Source organism: Lepidochelys olivacea (assembly GCF_965140295.1).
Source record: "Lepidochelys olivacea isolate rLepOli2 genome assembly, chromosome: 16".
NCBI lineage: Eukaryota > Metazoa > Chordata > Testudines > Cheloniidae > Lepidochelys > Lepidochelys olivacea.
In genome coordinates this window covers 21,877,602-21,890,991 of record NC_140426.1, presented here as the reverse complement: position 1 = coordinate 21,890,991, position 13,390 = coordinate 21,877,602, and the positions used below count along the sequence as shown (strand labels likewise).

The window sequence follows — 13,390 nt, the reverse complement described above, 5'->3', positions numbered from 1 at the left end:
AAGTGAGCAGTGAATGAGCCCAAAAGCCCCACCGCTGTGTCCTGCTAGCAATGGAAGCTCTGAGAAGCTGCAATAAGATTCCACACTGATGTGACCAGAAATGGCATTTGGGGAAAAATGGTGTATTGCCCGGAATAGTTAGGGAAATGCATTTTACTCCATAGATAAATTATTACCAACTTGTTACTGCATCTACCTCCAGCCTTGTGTGAAGTTTTCCTGACTCCTGAGCTTTGCCATGCTGGGTCTCAAGTCTCTTTCAGGTCCTTAAGTGAATTTTCAGCCAGCTTGTTGAGGATCTCTGCAAATGACCCTCTTAAAACCTGAGCAAGATGGATATTCAGCTTCATACAGCGCAGAAGATTCAAGGGAAGGAACTGGCAAATGACTAGAAGAAATGAGAATTGCAAAATGGAGAAGGAAGTATCCAGCTGGGAGAGCATTTGAGTTGAATGATCTGCTGTGCCATTAAAGGGGGTGGTCAAAGCACCCAAAGAGTGGACAGTGCCTTGCTTTGTGGATGTCCAATTTGAGACACCCTCTAAGGGCCTGTTTTTCCTAGTTGCTGAGCACCCACACCCCAGATGAAGTCAATGGGCACTGCAGATGCTCCACCCCTTCTGAAAATCAGGCCCAAGATGTGCATCCAAAACCAGGCCCAGTTGAATATTTGGCTGTGTATAATGAGGGTTTTCACACAAGGGGTGGAGTAGTGAACTGGGAAATCAGGACTCATGGGTTCTATTCCTGGCTCTGTCACTGATTCACTAGGATACTTGAGAGAACCACTTCACCGTGCTATGCCTCCCTTTCCTCATCAATAAAATAGGGTTACAAATACCCACCCCACAGGGGTGTTGTGAGAATGGTCTACTCTTGTGGGGCATATGGAAAGAGCCGTTCCATAGAAGAATCATAGAAGATTAGGATTGGAAGAGACCTCAGGAGGTCATCTAGTCCAACCCCCTTCTCAAAGCAGGACCGCCACCAACTAAATCATCCCAGCCAAGGCTTTGTCAAGCCAGGCCTTAAAAACTTCTAAGGATGCAGATTCCACCAGTGCTTCACCACCCTCCTAGTGAAATAGTGTTTCCTAATATCCAACATAGACCCCCCTCACTGCAACATGAGACCATTGCTCCTTGTTCTGTCATCCGCCAACACTGAGAACAGCCGAGCTCCATCCTCTTTGGAGCCCCCCTTCAGATAGTTGAAGGCTGCTATCAAATTCCCCCTCACTCTTCTTTTCTGCAGACTAAACAAGCCCAGTTCCCTCAGCCTCTCCTCGTAAGTCATGTGCCCCAGCCCCCTGATCATTTTCGTTGCCCTCTGCTGGACTCTCCAATTTGTCCACATCCTTTCTGTAGTGGGGGGCCAAAAACTGGACGCAATACTCCAGATGCGGCCTTGCCAGTGCTGAATAGAGGGGAATAATCACTTCCCTTGATCTGCTGGCAATGCTCCTACTAACACAGCCCAATATGCTGTTAGCCTTCTTGGCAACAAGGGCACACTGCTGACTTATATCCAGCTTCTCATCCACTGTAATCCTGAGGTCCTTTTCTGCAGAACTGCTGCTTAGCCAGTAGGTCCCCAGATTCTTCCGTCCTAAGTGCAGGACTCTGCACTTGTCCTTGTTGAACCTCATCAGATTTCATTTGGCCCAATCCTCCAATTTGTTTAGGTCACTCTGGACCCTATCCCTACCCTCCAGCATATCTACCTCTCCCCGCCCCCCAGTTTAGTGTCATCTCTGAACTTGCTGAGGGTGCAATCCATCCCATCCTCCAGATCATTAATAAAGATGTTGAACAAAACTGGCCCCAGGACCAACCCCTGGCTGATACCGGCTGCCAACTAGACATTGAGCTGTTGATCACTACCCATTGAGCCCAACAATCTAGCCAGCTTTCTATCCCTCTTATAGTCCATTAATTCAATCCATACTTTTTTAACTTGCTGGCAAGAATATTGTGGGAGACAGTATCAAAAGCTTTGCTAAAGTCCAGATGTATCATATCCACAGAGCCAGTTATTTCATCATGACTTGCCCTTGGGGAATCCATGTTGACTTTTATAGTGTTGATTTTTAAGGTTCTTGATCACCTTCCTCTCCTCCAAGTGCTTCAAAATGGTTTCCCTGAGGACCTGCTCCATGATATTTCCAGGGACTGAGGTGAGGCTGACCGGTCTGTAGAATAGAATGGATGGAGTGAGCCAGGGACTGTTTCAGGGCAGAATCTGAATGAAAAGCCTCAGATGTTCAGTGTGAGAAGCCATAGTGTTGTGCTGGTGTCGCTTTAATGTGAAGTCTAATTAGTGAGCGTCCTCAGAGGGTACAACTGTCCCCCCAGGGGAGACCCGCTGTCACTGGGGTCATCTGACGGGGAGACCCTTCAGGCTGTGGGATGATCTCTGTGGAAGTGGTGGAATGCCATAGCTGGAGACGAGACCAAGCGCTTGAATGGGAAAGAACAGCTCTGCTCGGGCAGGGAGAGGAATGGGGGGCATGTCTTCAGGAGCTGCAGTCACCACCCGTGATCGCAGTGAAGCCATACGGTGGGTCATTTCCAGCTCTAACTTCTGAGAGTCCAGGAAAGCGAGACAGGACGAAGCGCTACAGAGCGGCACGAAGGAACAGCCTTGCTCTCCGAGGATGGACTAGGTGTGTTGAAATAGGCCTTCCTGTCTAATCAGCCTATGAAAAGACCACTCCCTGGCCCCATATAGAGCAATTTCCAAAGAGTCTTTGGGACACTCCAGTCCCCAGGGGCACTGGGTCTAAGAGCACTTGTTGTGCGGCAGCACCCTCTGGATGGAAGGAATAACCGCAAGCTTGTGCACGACTTCTATCGCTGACTGACTTTGCAGCTTTGTTCGATGGCTTTCAGCATCCCCACTATAAAAATCCTCCCAGCGCCCCTGCTAACTCCTGCCACTAGATGGAGCATGGACATTAAAATGGAGCCAGCCTGCATATTTCTGTGCTTTTACTGTCTGATCAGAAACCCCATTGGGTGAGATGCTGGTTCCGATGGCTCCCTGGGAGATGGAGAGCGGTCTCTTTCCCAGCAGCCCCCTGGGAGTCCATCGGGCATTAAGGGGGCTGGTGAGCTTTGAGAGGGGATATTCTGCATTTAGGTTGATGCTAGTAGAAGCAGCGCAGAAGCAAAACCTAGGGAACAGGTTTTTATCAAACACACGCTGGACTTCCCATTCCTGTGTGGAGCTGGGAGCAGTCTTTAGGGGAGGCTGGTGAGTCGTAAAGATCTTCTGGCCCCCCTGGGAGCTGGCCCTGAGGAGTGGAGAGCATGGAGGGGTTGCTTCAAAGGAAATGCTTAAACATGGGAGTGGGGAGATGATGTTTAACCCTAAAAAGTGAGTCACAATCTCCTTAAAAAACCAAAAACCCACTGAAAATTAGAAACCCTCCAATAGCCCATTCCCCCTGTCGGTGTCTTCCTCATGAACAGATTTAGGGGGGCTCTGTAGGTCCCCCCGCCTGCACCCCTTGAGTAGCATGGGTTCCGCTCCGTGGTAGGTAATAGGCACCTGTCCTTTTACTACACATGCCATTGGGCTAGTTATGTGCTAGTGGGCAGCCTCTCTACCACTCCCCGGCTCAGTGCAGGGAGGCCTTCCCCTGCTGCTCTGACAGTCTGATGACCCTCCAGGCGTGGGGTAGAGCTCGCCTGCTTTCTCAGGTTCATGCCTGAAGTGGGGTGGACTGTGAAAAGCTGCACCCTGGGGGAGGAGGTGGTAACTGAGGTTATTGTCGGCTGCGGCAGTCTCTGTGTGTGGCCCATGGAGCCGCTCATTAAAAGGCCAGTGCCGTGTGCAGGTTGCATGTTGCTGTGTTTGATCTGTGCTACACTCCTGCTTATTCATCACTGGCCTGTGAGCAAATGGGGCGGCTCTTGGATGCCCTGTCACTGTTGCTGTGGGAACCTGTGTGCGAAGCGAAGGGGTTAATTGCCAGGGGGTAGCTGGGGTGAGTTCAGGGACAGCAGCCTGCTGAACATCTGGTTGTGTTTGGAAGATGAGGACGGGCACATGTGTGCTCTGCTGCACGGGGGACCCCCAGAGTGATTGCCAGTTTCCCACCCCTCTGCTCTCCAGGGGGGTGGGAGTGCTGTAGAGGCAGCTGCTCGCCCCAGGATGGGGGAAAGTCCGGCAAGGGGGGAAACTGATTGATTTGGTGACGGGAGAGAAAAAATCAAGGTGGTTTTTGAGTGATTACAACCAGTCTTAGGAAAGAGGAATTCTCAAAAGGCCATTTTATCCACAAGGCACTGAAAATAAATCCCCCTCTTGCCTGTTGACCTTGCACGCAGTGGATCAGATCTCCCGCCAGCATAAATCAATGAAGCTCTATAGCAGTCAATGGGCTACACTGATTTACCCCACTGATTATCTGGCCCAGGTTTTTTAAAGTCTAGAGCCATTTTTTTCACCAGGGTCTCTGATTTCTCTGCTCGCGTCAGCTGTCCCAGCCGGTTGCCTTTACAAAAGGGGGGGGTGCCCTCATTCTGCACAGCCAGCTTGCACGCGCGGCTTATAAGTGTGCAGCCCACTATTCGAGGTGCAGCGAGATGCCATGCAAATAGCTGCTCTGTAAGATACGGAGTGAAATCCCGACCCTATTGATATCAATGGGAGCTTTGCCATTGACTTCAATGGAACGAGGATTTCACCCATAGGCTTGATTATGTGTGCAAAAGTGGGCACAGACATCAACATGAAAACAGGGCCTTTGATGCTTCCAAGGAGCAGCCAGAAACATACAGGTTCTGAAATTGCTGTTTTTTGCTGTGTCTCACAGAACACCTATGGATGATGATTTCCTGTTTTGCAGAGTGGGAGAAGGAAGAGCCTGCTGGAGTCTAGGAAATGCCTATATCTCTCTCGGGAACCATGACCAAGCCCTGCGCTTTGCAAGGAAACATCTTGAAATCTCCCAAGAGGTAAGATGAACTAGTCTGGATCAGGGTGAACCAGATCTCCCTGTTGGGAAGAAGGCCTGGATTATGCTAAGACACACTGAGGGAGTTCTTCTCCAGTCTTGAAAGCTTCCATCGTGTGTGGTGCTTGTTTTTTATGTGGTATCTTTGAGAATTGCAAATCTAGGCTGGAAAAATCTCATCATGGGAGACCCACTGACACCGGGGTTGCCTTTTAATTGTTGCTAACATAGTTACTGTACTTGGCTAACTCGGCCCTGGTTTGCAAATTGCTTTCTTGGCATGGTTTTTGGGGTGTGTTTGCCAAGGCAAAAAGGAAAGGGTGGGCCCCACTTTCCAAGCTATTCTGCACTGGTGGGCTCCAGCTGGCATGGAGGAGCCTAAATACAACGTGTCAAACCACTTAGGAGAACACCCGCATTTGAGACCTGGGCTGTGTGACTTTGGCTGAACTCAGAGAGCATGTAGCTGACTCAGAGCCCAGTCCTGTTCTGTAGAGGATCAGGGGGTCTGAAAGAGATGGGTGATGGCTTTTCTCTTCAGATGCAATGTGAGGCCACATCTCTGGGTGAGCAGAAACATTGTTTTACTCAGGGCTGGCAGTTCCCTGCGGCACCATAAGGAACATGATTGAGAAAGGGGCAGGGAACGTTTCTGTGTAAAGATGGGAAAAAATAAGAGCCATCCCCCTTGTGACCCAGGGTGTCTGGGGTAGCCCTCACTGAAAATGCCAAGGTCAGGGCAGGCTGCAAAAGGGCAAGCAGATACTCCCAAAAATGGTGATTGACTGGTGGATGAGTTTAACTTCAGTGTTACAGACTGTACTTCTGATCCCCACACTGGTCATCAAGTTAAAAAAAAAAAAATCTCACATTCTAGTTCTCTGGCTCCCAGTCAGCACCTAGGTCCAGTACAGTGAGAAGTTATTTGAAAAACTCTGCCCACTATACAAAATGTTCTTCTGAACCCCACATTGCCAGGTAAATATTAAGTTGGATCTTACCCAAAATCCCACACTGCCAGACAGTCCTTTAGTGCCTAAAACTAAAGGTGTATTATAAAGAAAGACAAGAAGAGAGTTGGTATATGATAAAGCACTCAGATACATACAGAGACTTCAAAGTTCATGTATCAGGTTCTTAGCAGTGTTGGTGAGTTTGCTGGCTTGAAAGTCCCTCTGGAACACATTCACGGCTTGGATGGGTCATTCAGTCCTTTGTTGGGAGCTTTGTTTGTAGAGAAGTTACTTCAGAGGTAAGAAGCAGGACTGAAGACAAAATGGAGCTGATGCAGCTGCCTTTTATAGTCTTTTTGCCACGTGGCTTGTACTTCCTGTGTCCCAAACATAAGCTTCACAATACATGGCATGGAAAAACCTTAGCGTTCTCTGTCCACAGGCATACCACATGCCTTGCTGACTCAATAGGTGTATCCCCTGGCTCCTTTCAATTGGTTCATTGTGCAGCTGATGACTCTTGATGGGCATTGAACAGGCTAGGCAGTGCTGATGCCAATCCGTCTGGGAGTGTCACCCAGAAACACAGCACAAGTTTTGAAAAACAGACAGTTTACATATCTATAACTTACAATACAAAAGTGATACAAACATATAAACAAGATGTTCATACTTGGCAAATTATAACATTTTCACAGATACCTCACATGGCATATTTGGTCAGATTCCTTGCAATTTTATAGTATTGGTGTCAACAGCATCATAAGTGTCTCCCGTATTCCCTACAGCGTCACACCCCTTGTGTGTCAGTGTTGTATTCTAGAACCAAACGGTTACCTTTCTCCTCCCAATCCTGGTTTTGCTCTCGCTTGGGTGCCTCTAGGTTCAGAGTGGAAGGGCCAGAATAGCCCCATGTGGCTCTTCTTACCATATTTCTGGCTTAGAAGTGCTGGGAGGCCCCCTCAGAAGCCAGTTCTCCTGAGCCTTCCACCCAGGTTTGCAGACAGAGGCTTGGCTGGGGCTGAGAAGCAAGTCAGGCCTTGGTCTGCGTTTTCAAACCGCAGCCAGACAAGCGTCACTCATCTTTTAAGGACAGCATTGGCACCTCTCGCCTCGAGTGGCTCAAACCGCTACCAAGGAAATGACTGACAAATATCCTCTGCAAGCCTAAAACTGTGAGCTGTTATTTTTATGTTTATATAAAGGTGCCTCTTGGGGCACAGATGACCGAAAGGGTCAGCACAAGAGAGTTGCTAATCCAGCGGTAGCCAAAGCAATCATATAATTACCCCAGAAAACACTTTCCTCTGTCCACAAACATTGGGCACGTTCAGACCCAGGGCGAACCCCGCAGAAGGCATCCGTGAAGTTTCACCCACTTTGCTCTAGATCTGAATGTGGCTCATAGCCTGAAGCCCAAGCCAGTTGGGTTTTTGACATGTTGCTTTTCCTATATATATTATCGAGCTAGCTACCTGAGTCCAAACCCCAGAGCCACATTTAAACGTGTTCAAACCTCGCTTATATTGATTTAGCTCAAATCAATACAAGTGAGGGCTAATCCAGTTTAAGCGTCTCCATTAGGGTTTTGCACTGGTGTAACTAGATCAGTTTTAAGCAATCTAACTATATGGATGCAACTTTTCTGATCTAGACAAAGCCAAAGGCTTTTCAGGTGGCTTAGAAATCTAGACAGCAAATGTGCTTTGTTGTTTACCCTTTGTAGCCTGATATGCGGAAATCAGCCATGGTACCTTTAAAGCTTTCCCCAGTTGATGAAATTGCCCTTTTGAAGCATTAATTGAAACCACCATTTATAAGTGCTTTGTACATTCTCCTGCCTCTATTAGCTTGGCTAAATCTTGGGGTAGGGCTAACACACCAGCCTAATTATACACTTAATTATACTTGTCAGCCATTCAGGAGAAACACTGTTCGTTGGCCCTGTTCATTTTAGAACAAATTGACTTTTCGGCTTTGGGTTGGAGTCTTCCAGCGTGCGGCTGATTACTCACAGCCAGATGGAGGTTCAGCTGTTGGCATTGCAGATGAATGGGGATGGGAGGACAGAAACAATAGCAGCCTTGACTGCTCCTGGAGGTGGCGGGGGGAAGCCTTTGAGGATTTACAATACTGTGTTCTTTGTGGGCTGATGGCTTTGATTACAGGGCAGTGTCAGAAGGGGTTTACTCATGGCAGGTGGCTAATAAACTCCCCCATGTTGCTAAATATGGAGTGGTGCTGAAAAATCATGTCCGTTTCAGGGATACGGGGGGGAGGGCATGTATTAATTTCTAGCATTCGTCTGCTCTTAGTGAGTGAAGAGCCAGATTAGGGACATAAATTGCTCCAAGATGACAGAGCAAGGGATGTAAATACAAGAAAAAATGTGGACCACGTCCCAACTTTTAGACCCTGCCCACCTTTTCATTTTTCCGTTCACAGCAAAGCGGCATCTCTGTTTTTGGAGATCCAGGGTTAGGTCAGAAATCTCTGTCCCCATATTCCCCCTTCAGGACCTATGTGTTTTGACAGGTGCCCACGAGCAGTCCACTGGCAGAATTTCTCTGTCGGATATTAATTCTTCCTTTAGGGTCATCCAAAACAAGTGGGAATCAGCTAAACATTTCGTAGAGTGTGTCTGGGACTTTAGGACCCAACCAGAACAGGATAAATTTTCTGGAGATCATCTCAACAGCAAATCTGGTGTAACCGGGAGAGGATTTCTGCCTAACTAGAAATGGTTTGATCTTGCTCCCTTTGACTGGGATTCAGTGCTTTGTCAAAGATAACATGGGGATTTATTACTTTGTTTTTAAGACTGCTCACACCATAGGGACTATCTCGAATGGCCACAAGATAAGCCACAGTGAGGCATTTATTAAGGAGCTGTGTTCTCTGGATGACCAAGATGTCGTTTCTAAAATACACTGCTGTTGGTAGAGAAATTAGAGGCTACTTTCAAATGACCTTTATGTGCTGGTGACTCCTGGCTAGTTAGTTCCCATATTTGCGGAAACCTGTTCGGATCCTGCACAGTCTGTTCCCAACTTTTAGACAGCTCATCTCTCTTGTTCTTCAGCACAGTGGAGTTGAGCTTTTTAAGGAGATATCAGCAGTTATAAAGTGACACACAAACACCCCCCCCCCCAACCATCATTTTGCACTGCTGATGGATAAAATATTTTGGATTGACATGGGGTTCAGGGTACGATCCAGACCAATAACTGATGATGTCACCACTGGCCGTGCAACCCTGCATGCCTTACAAAGTTTTGTGGCTGTAGCTCCCATCCTGGGATGCTGGCAGCCAGCCTACACGCATGCCAGTCATACCTTGAGTGTCTGGGCATTAGTCTGAGGGGATGTCCAGTGGCAGCAGCAGAGTTCCGGTGGCCAGCCTTCCTCCGAGCCCAGGGGTGGGCAAACTTTTTGGCCCGAGGGCCACATCAGGGTGCAAAACTGCATCGAGGGCTGGGTAGGGAAGGTTGTACCCCGAAACAGCCTGGCCCCTGCCCCCTATCCACCCCTCCCACTTCCCGCTCCCTGACTGCCCTCCTCAGAACCTCTGACCCATCCAACACCGCCCCTGCTCCTCGTCCCCTAACCTCCTCCTCCCAGCATCCCCCGCCCATAACTGTCCCCCCGGGACCTCACCACCACCCCCTGACAAGCCCCCCGGGTCTCCCAGACCTATCCAACCCCTCTATCCACACCCCCGTCCCCTGACAGGCCCCCCGGGTCTCCCACGCCCTATCCAGCCCCCACTGTTACCCGACCCCTGACCGCCCTGCTCCAGAACCTCCACCCCATCCAACCGCCCCCTGCTCACTGTCCCCTGACTGCCCCCCCGGGACCACCTACCCAATCTCGCCGCCGGCCCCTTACTATGCCACTCAGAGCAGCAGGAGCTCGCAGCCCCACTGCCCTGACGGAGCCAGCCACGCTGCCCACGCAGCGGCGTAATTGCAGGGGAGGGGGAACAGGAGGGGAGGGTCCTCCCCAGTCAGAAGCTCAGAGGCCGGGTATGACGGTCCCGCGGACCAGATGTGGCCCGCGGGCCATAGTTTGCCCACCTCTGTCCTAGCCGCTGGAGAGACTGATGTCAGTGTCTCCTTGCTCGTAGAAAATCCAAACTTCTCCAAAGTACACACTCTAGCTAATCTTTTTATAAGTAACTCAAAAGAAAGCATAACTCAGAGTAACTTCAGATAAGCTAAAAATTTCTCTAGCAACAGCAAAGAACTCATAATTTGTACTTATTGGAAAAGCAGCTCTAACAAGAAACTTACAAACACAGGCACCCAGACCAAGCTGAGCTATCTTTGTTAGTAACACTGCAGATGTGTAGATGTTTTTGTCTGCCTAAGCAAGGCCAAATTCTTTCTCTCTACATGGTGTGTCCTCACTTCCAGCTTATGGTGGCTAAGTGCATAAGATGGCTGCGGGGTGTGTCCCGTGCAGGTCTCTGGTAACCCTAGCAGCCTGTCCACAGCCCCTCAGTTCCACCGGTCTTGGTTATAACCAATCAGGTGATCCCAACACATTCCCAGTCCCAGATTTTCTCTGCATGGTCTCTTCAATGTCCAGCCCTCTCCTGGACTGTTCAGAGAAATAATGAGGTTTGTTTGTTCCTTTAAAGAGACAAAAGCACATCGCAGCTTATTAACTTAACTGGGGTAAATAACCCAGCACTGAGTTAGTCTGTAGTAAAAATAAAACAAATTTTATGAACCAGGCATAGGATAGGTGATGCCAAGTAAGGGGAATAAAGTTAGAAAGGGTTACAAGCAAATAAAAGAGAAAACATGCATCTAAAACTTAATCTAGCAAGGTACAGGCTTTATTCTGGATGGCTTTTCACACCAGTCACTCTCCTTCCCAGCCTTGGCTGACTTTCTCTCAGTCAGGACCTTCCATATAGAAGTACAAGGTTCTGGCTTCCTTTGTCTTCCTAGGTGCAAGTTCTTAGCCTAAGCAGGCTTCTCGCCTGTATTCAGGTACCAGAGACTTCATGTCCCCCTTCCTCCTCCCTCCCCCTGTGGTTAAGGGACCCATCTTTCTCAGCTTGCAAAAGCTCAGTTCCCTTGTGGTTGTCTAATGATAGAAGCCAAAGATTGCTTCTGTCCTTGCTTATATATTCCTAAATTCAGTGACTTGGTTTCAAGAGGCAGGATGGCCTCACACTGTTTCTCCCTTCTTGGGGGCTTCCCATCCCCTTATATGTAAATGGGGCTTCCATTGTTTTGATTCCACCATGCTTAATTTACCTAGGACACAGGTAAATAAGTACCCCACCCAGACAGGAGAGAAGCTAGCAGTTTCTCCCTGCTTGGCCACGGGCTTTAAAGCACAATATCATTAAGTATCCCTGTTTCCTCATATAGCGTTAATACAGGCATTTCACAAGGATGTTACTCACCAGCATGTCATTAACTTTCAGAAAAGACCTCTCTTGGGGCAGTTTGTCCTGGGATATTGCTAGGGAGAACATAAAACCCAAGGATCTGCTCCAGAATGGAATTCTTCTAGAGCATCCAACTCTGGTTTAGTACTGATCCAGGCGTATCCAAGCCCCACAGATGCACTGTCCATTCAACTGCTAAGGCTTGCTCTACACTACAAAGTTAGAATGACATTATCTGCCTTGCACTGACCTGGTTATGCATGAGTCTACACTTAAATTTGTCCCCCACTGATGTAAATGCCCTGGTAAGGTGATGTAGTAACACCAGCTACCTGAGTGGCTTTGAGCCTGGTCGATGTCCTGAGGTTGATGCAGCGTGAGCGTAGACGCTGCTTTACTCATGTTGACCTTAACAGTCCTCCAGCATCTGTCCCACAACGCCTGACGCTGCTGGAGTGATGGCACACAGCGTAGCCGAGCTGTGTGCGTGATGCAACGTCGCCTGGGTCTGCCAGGGCTTTCTGAATCTGCACAGAGGACGCAGGCCCGTGGCACGTTGCCCTTTCAACAGCTCCCTTGCTGGTCTTGGCTTTGCAGATCGGGGATCGGAATGGTGAGCTGACGGCTCGAATGAACGTAGCCCAGCTGAAGTCAGCCCTTGGCGATGAGGATGGGGATGCAACCCGTCATTCCGCTGGCTACGAAGCGCAAGGTAAGTCTCAAGAACTGTAGTCTCTTTGGGTACGTCTACACTGCAGCTGGGAGCGTGGCTCTCCGCCCCAGCAGACAGACTCACACTAGTGCCACTTGAGCTAGTACCCTAAAAGTAGCAGTGTGGATATCGCGGCACTGACTAGCCGCCCAAGCCCGCCTGACCCCTTGGGGGAGGTCCAAGTTCAGGCGGCAAGTCCGAGTCACTGCTGATGCCGTAACATCCACCGTGCTTTTAGCACGCTAGCTGGAGAGGAGCTAGGGCAAGTCTGTCTACCCCGGCGGGGAGACTCACTCTCCGTTACATTGTACCTATACTCCCTTACTTCCCCACAGTGCCCTTTTCTTGAAATAAGGCAGGTTGGGGTTTCTGATCTCTTGCTCTGTTCACGTGTCTTTGGAGCTGCTAGTTTTCTTGCACATAGTTGGTTTAAAATGTAAAGCAAAATTAAAACAATAGGAGTCATAAGTGTTGCTGTTGGTCCTCTAAGTCTGGTATCCAGCCTCTGGCAATAGTCAGTATTTCTGGACAAGGTGAAAGCCTCCCCAACAATGCATCTAGACACAAGCAATGGGGAAAGGCCCTGGCCCTTGCAGTGATTGTCTTGCATCCAGAAGTTTGTGGGAGCCGCCTCTTAAGTGGAAAGTTTTTTTTGCAGTATTTGACTGTCTGGCCTCCTGCAGCAGTGAGTTCCGCAGGTTGTGACTACCCTCCGTGTGAAGAGGCATTTCCTCAGACTCATTCTGAGCTGACCAGCTGAAAGCAAAACGCTGCTCATCACCATTGTCTTTGTTGTTGCTAAGTGCTGACAGCGCTCTTGGTGCTTTAGAAACATATGGATAGACATATGTCCCTGCCTGCTGGGGTCTGAAGGACACCTGACTCAGACAGAACAGTTCAGACGCAGTACATCAGATGACTGCAAAAACCGGAGGTGATGCAGAGATCTCTGTTTATGTGGTTGCTGAGAGATGGGAACCTGGGAGAAGTGCGGGCTTCCTGGAGGAGGAGGGAGATTGTTTGGCGCACGTGAAGAGGGAGGTATTTCCAGGTGTCAAGAGCAACGCAGGAGAAGGTGCGAAAGCCGGAGCGGGAGAAGGATGCAAAGAGGATGGTGCGAGTGCTATAGGGCATGGCTGCATTAAATGTTCCATAGATGGAGGGAGGCCCAAGACAATTGTTGGGAACAAAGGGGGTTTTGTTGTTTGTCACCAGGAAAAGACTGGGGCCTGATTCTCCCCTTCCTTGCCTCTTGCGGAATCGTTTTCCACTGTGCCACATGGGCGGGAAGTCGTGCCAGTGGTGTGAGTGTGTGCAGAGTCTGGATTTGGCGCCATGCTCTGCACAGGTGTGTA

At 49.1% G+C, this 13,390-nt stretch overlaps 1 protein-coding gene across 5 annotated transcripts in view; it reads left to right on the top strand.

Annotated features, from left to right (window-relative positions):
• The window catches only part of GPSM1 (G protein signaling modulator 1), a 144,845-nt gene that overhangs the window by 57,314 nt on the left and 74,141 nt on the right, over positions 1-13,390 (top strand). For all 5 annotated transcript variants that reach the window (XM_084649700.1, XM_084649704.1, XM_084649701.1 and 2 more), the window contains 2 exons: positions 4,856-4,964; positions 11,921-12,035. In XM_084649700.1, coding sequence (XP_084505826.1) covers positions 4,856-4,964; positions 11,921-12,035 — 224 coding nt within the window. The remainder of the gene's footprint in view (positions 1-4,855; positions 4,965-11,920; positions 12,036-13,390) is intronic.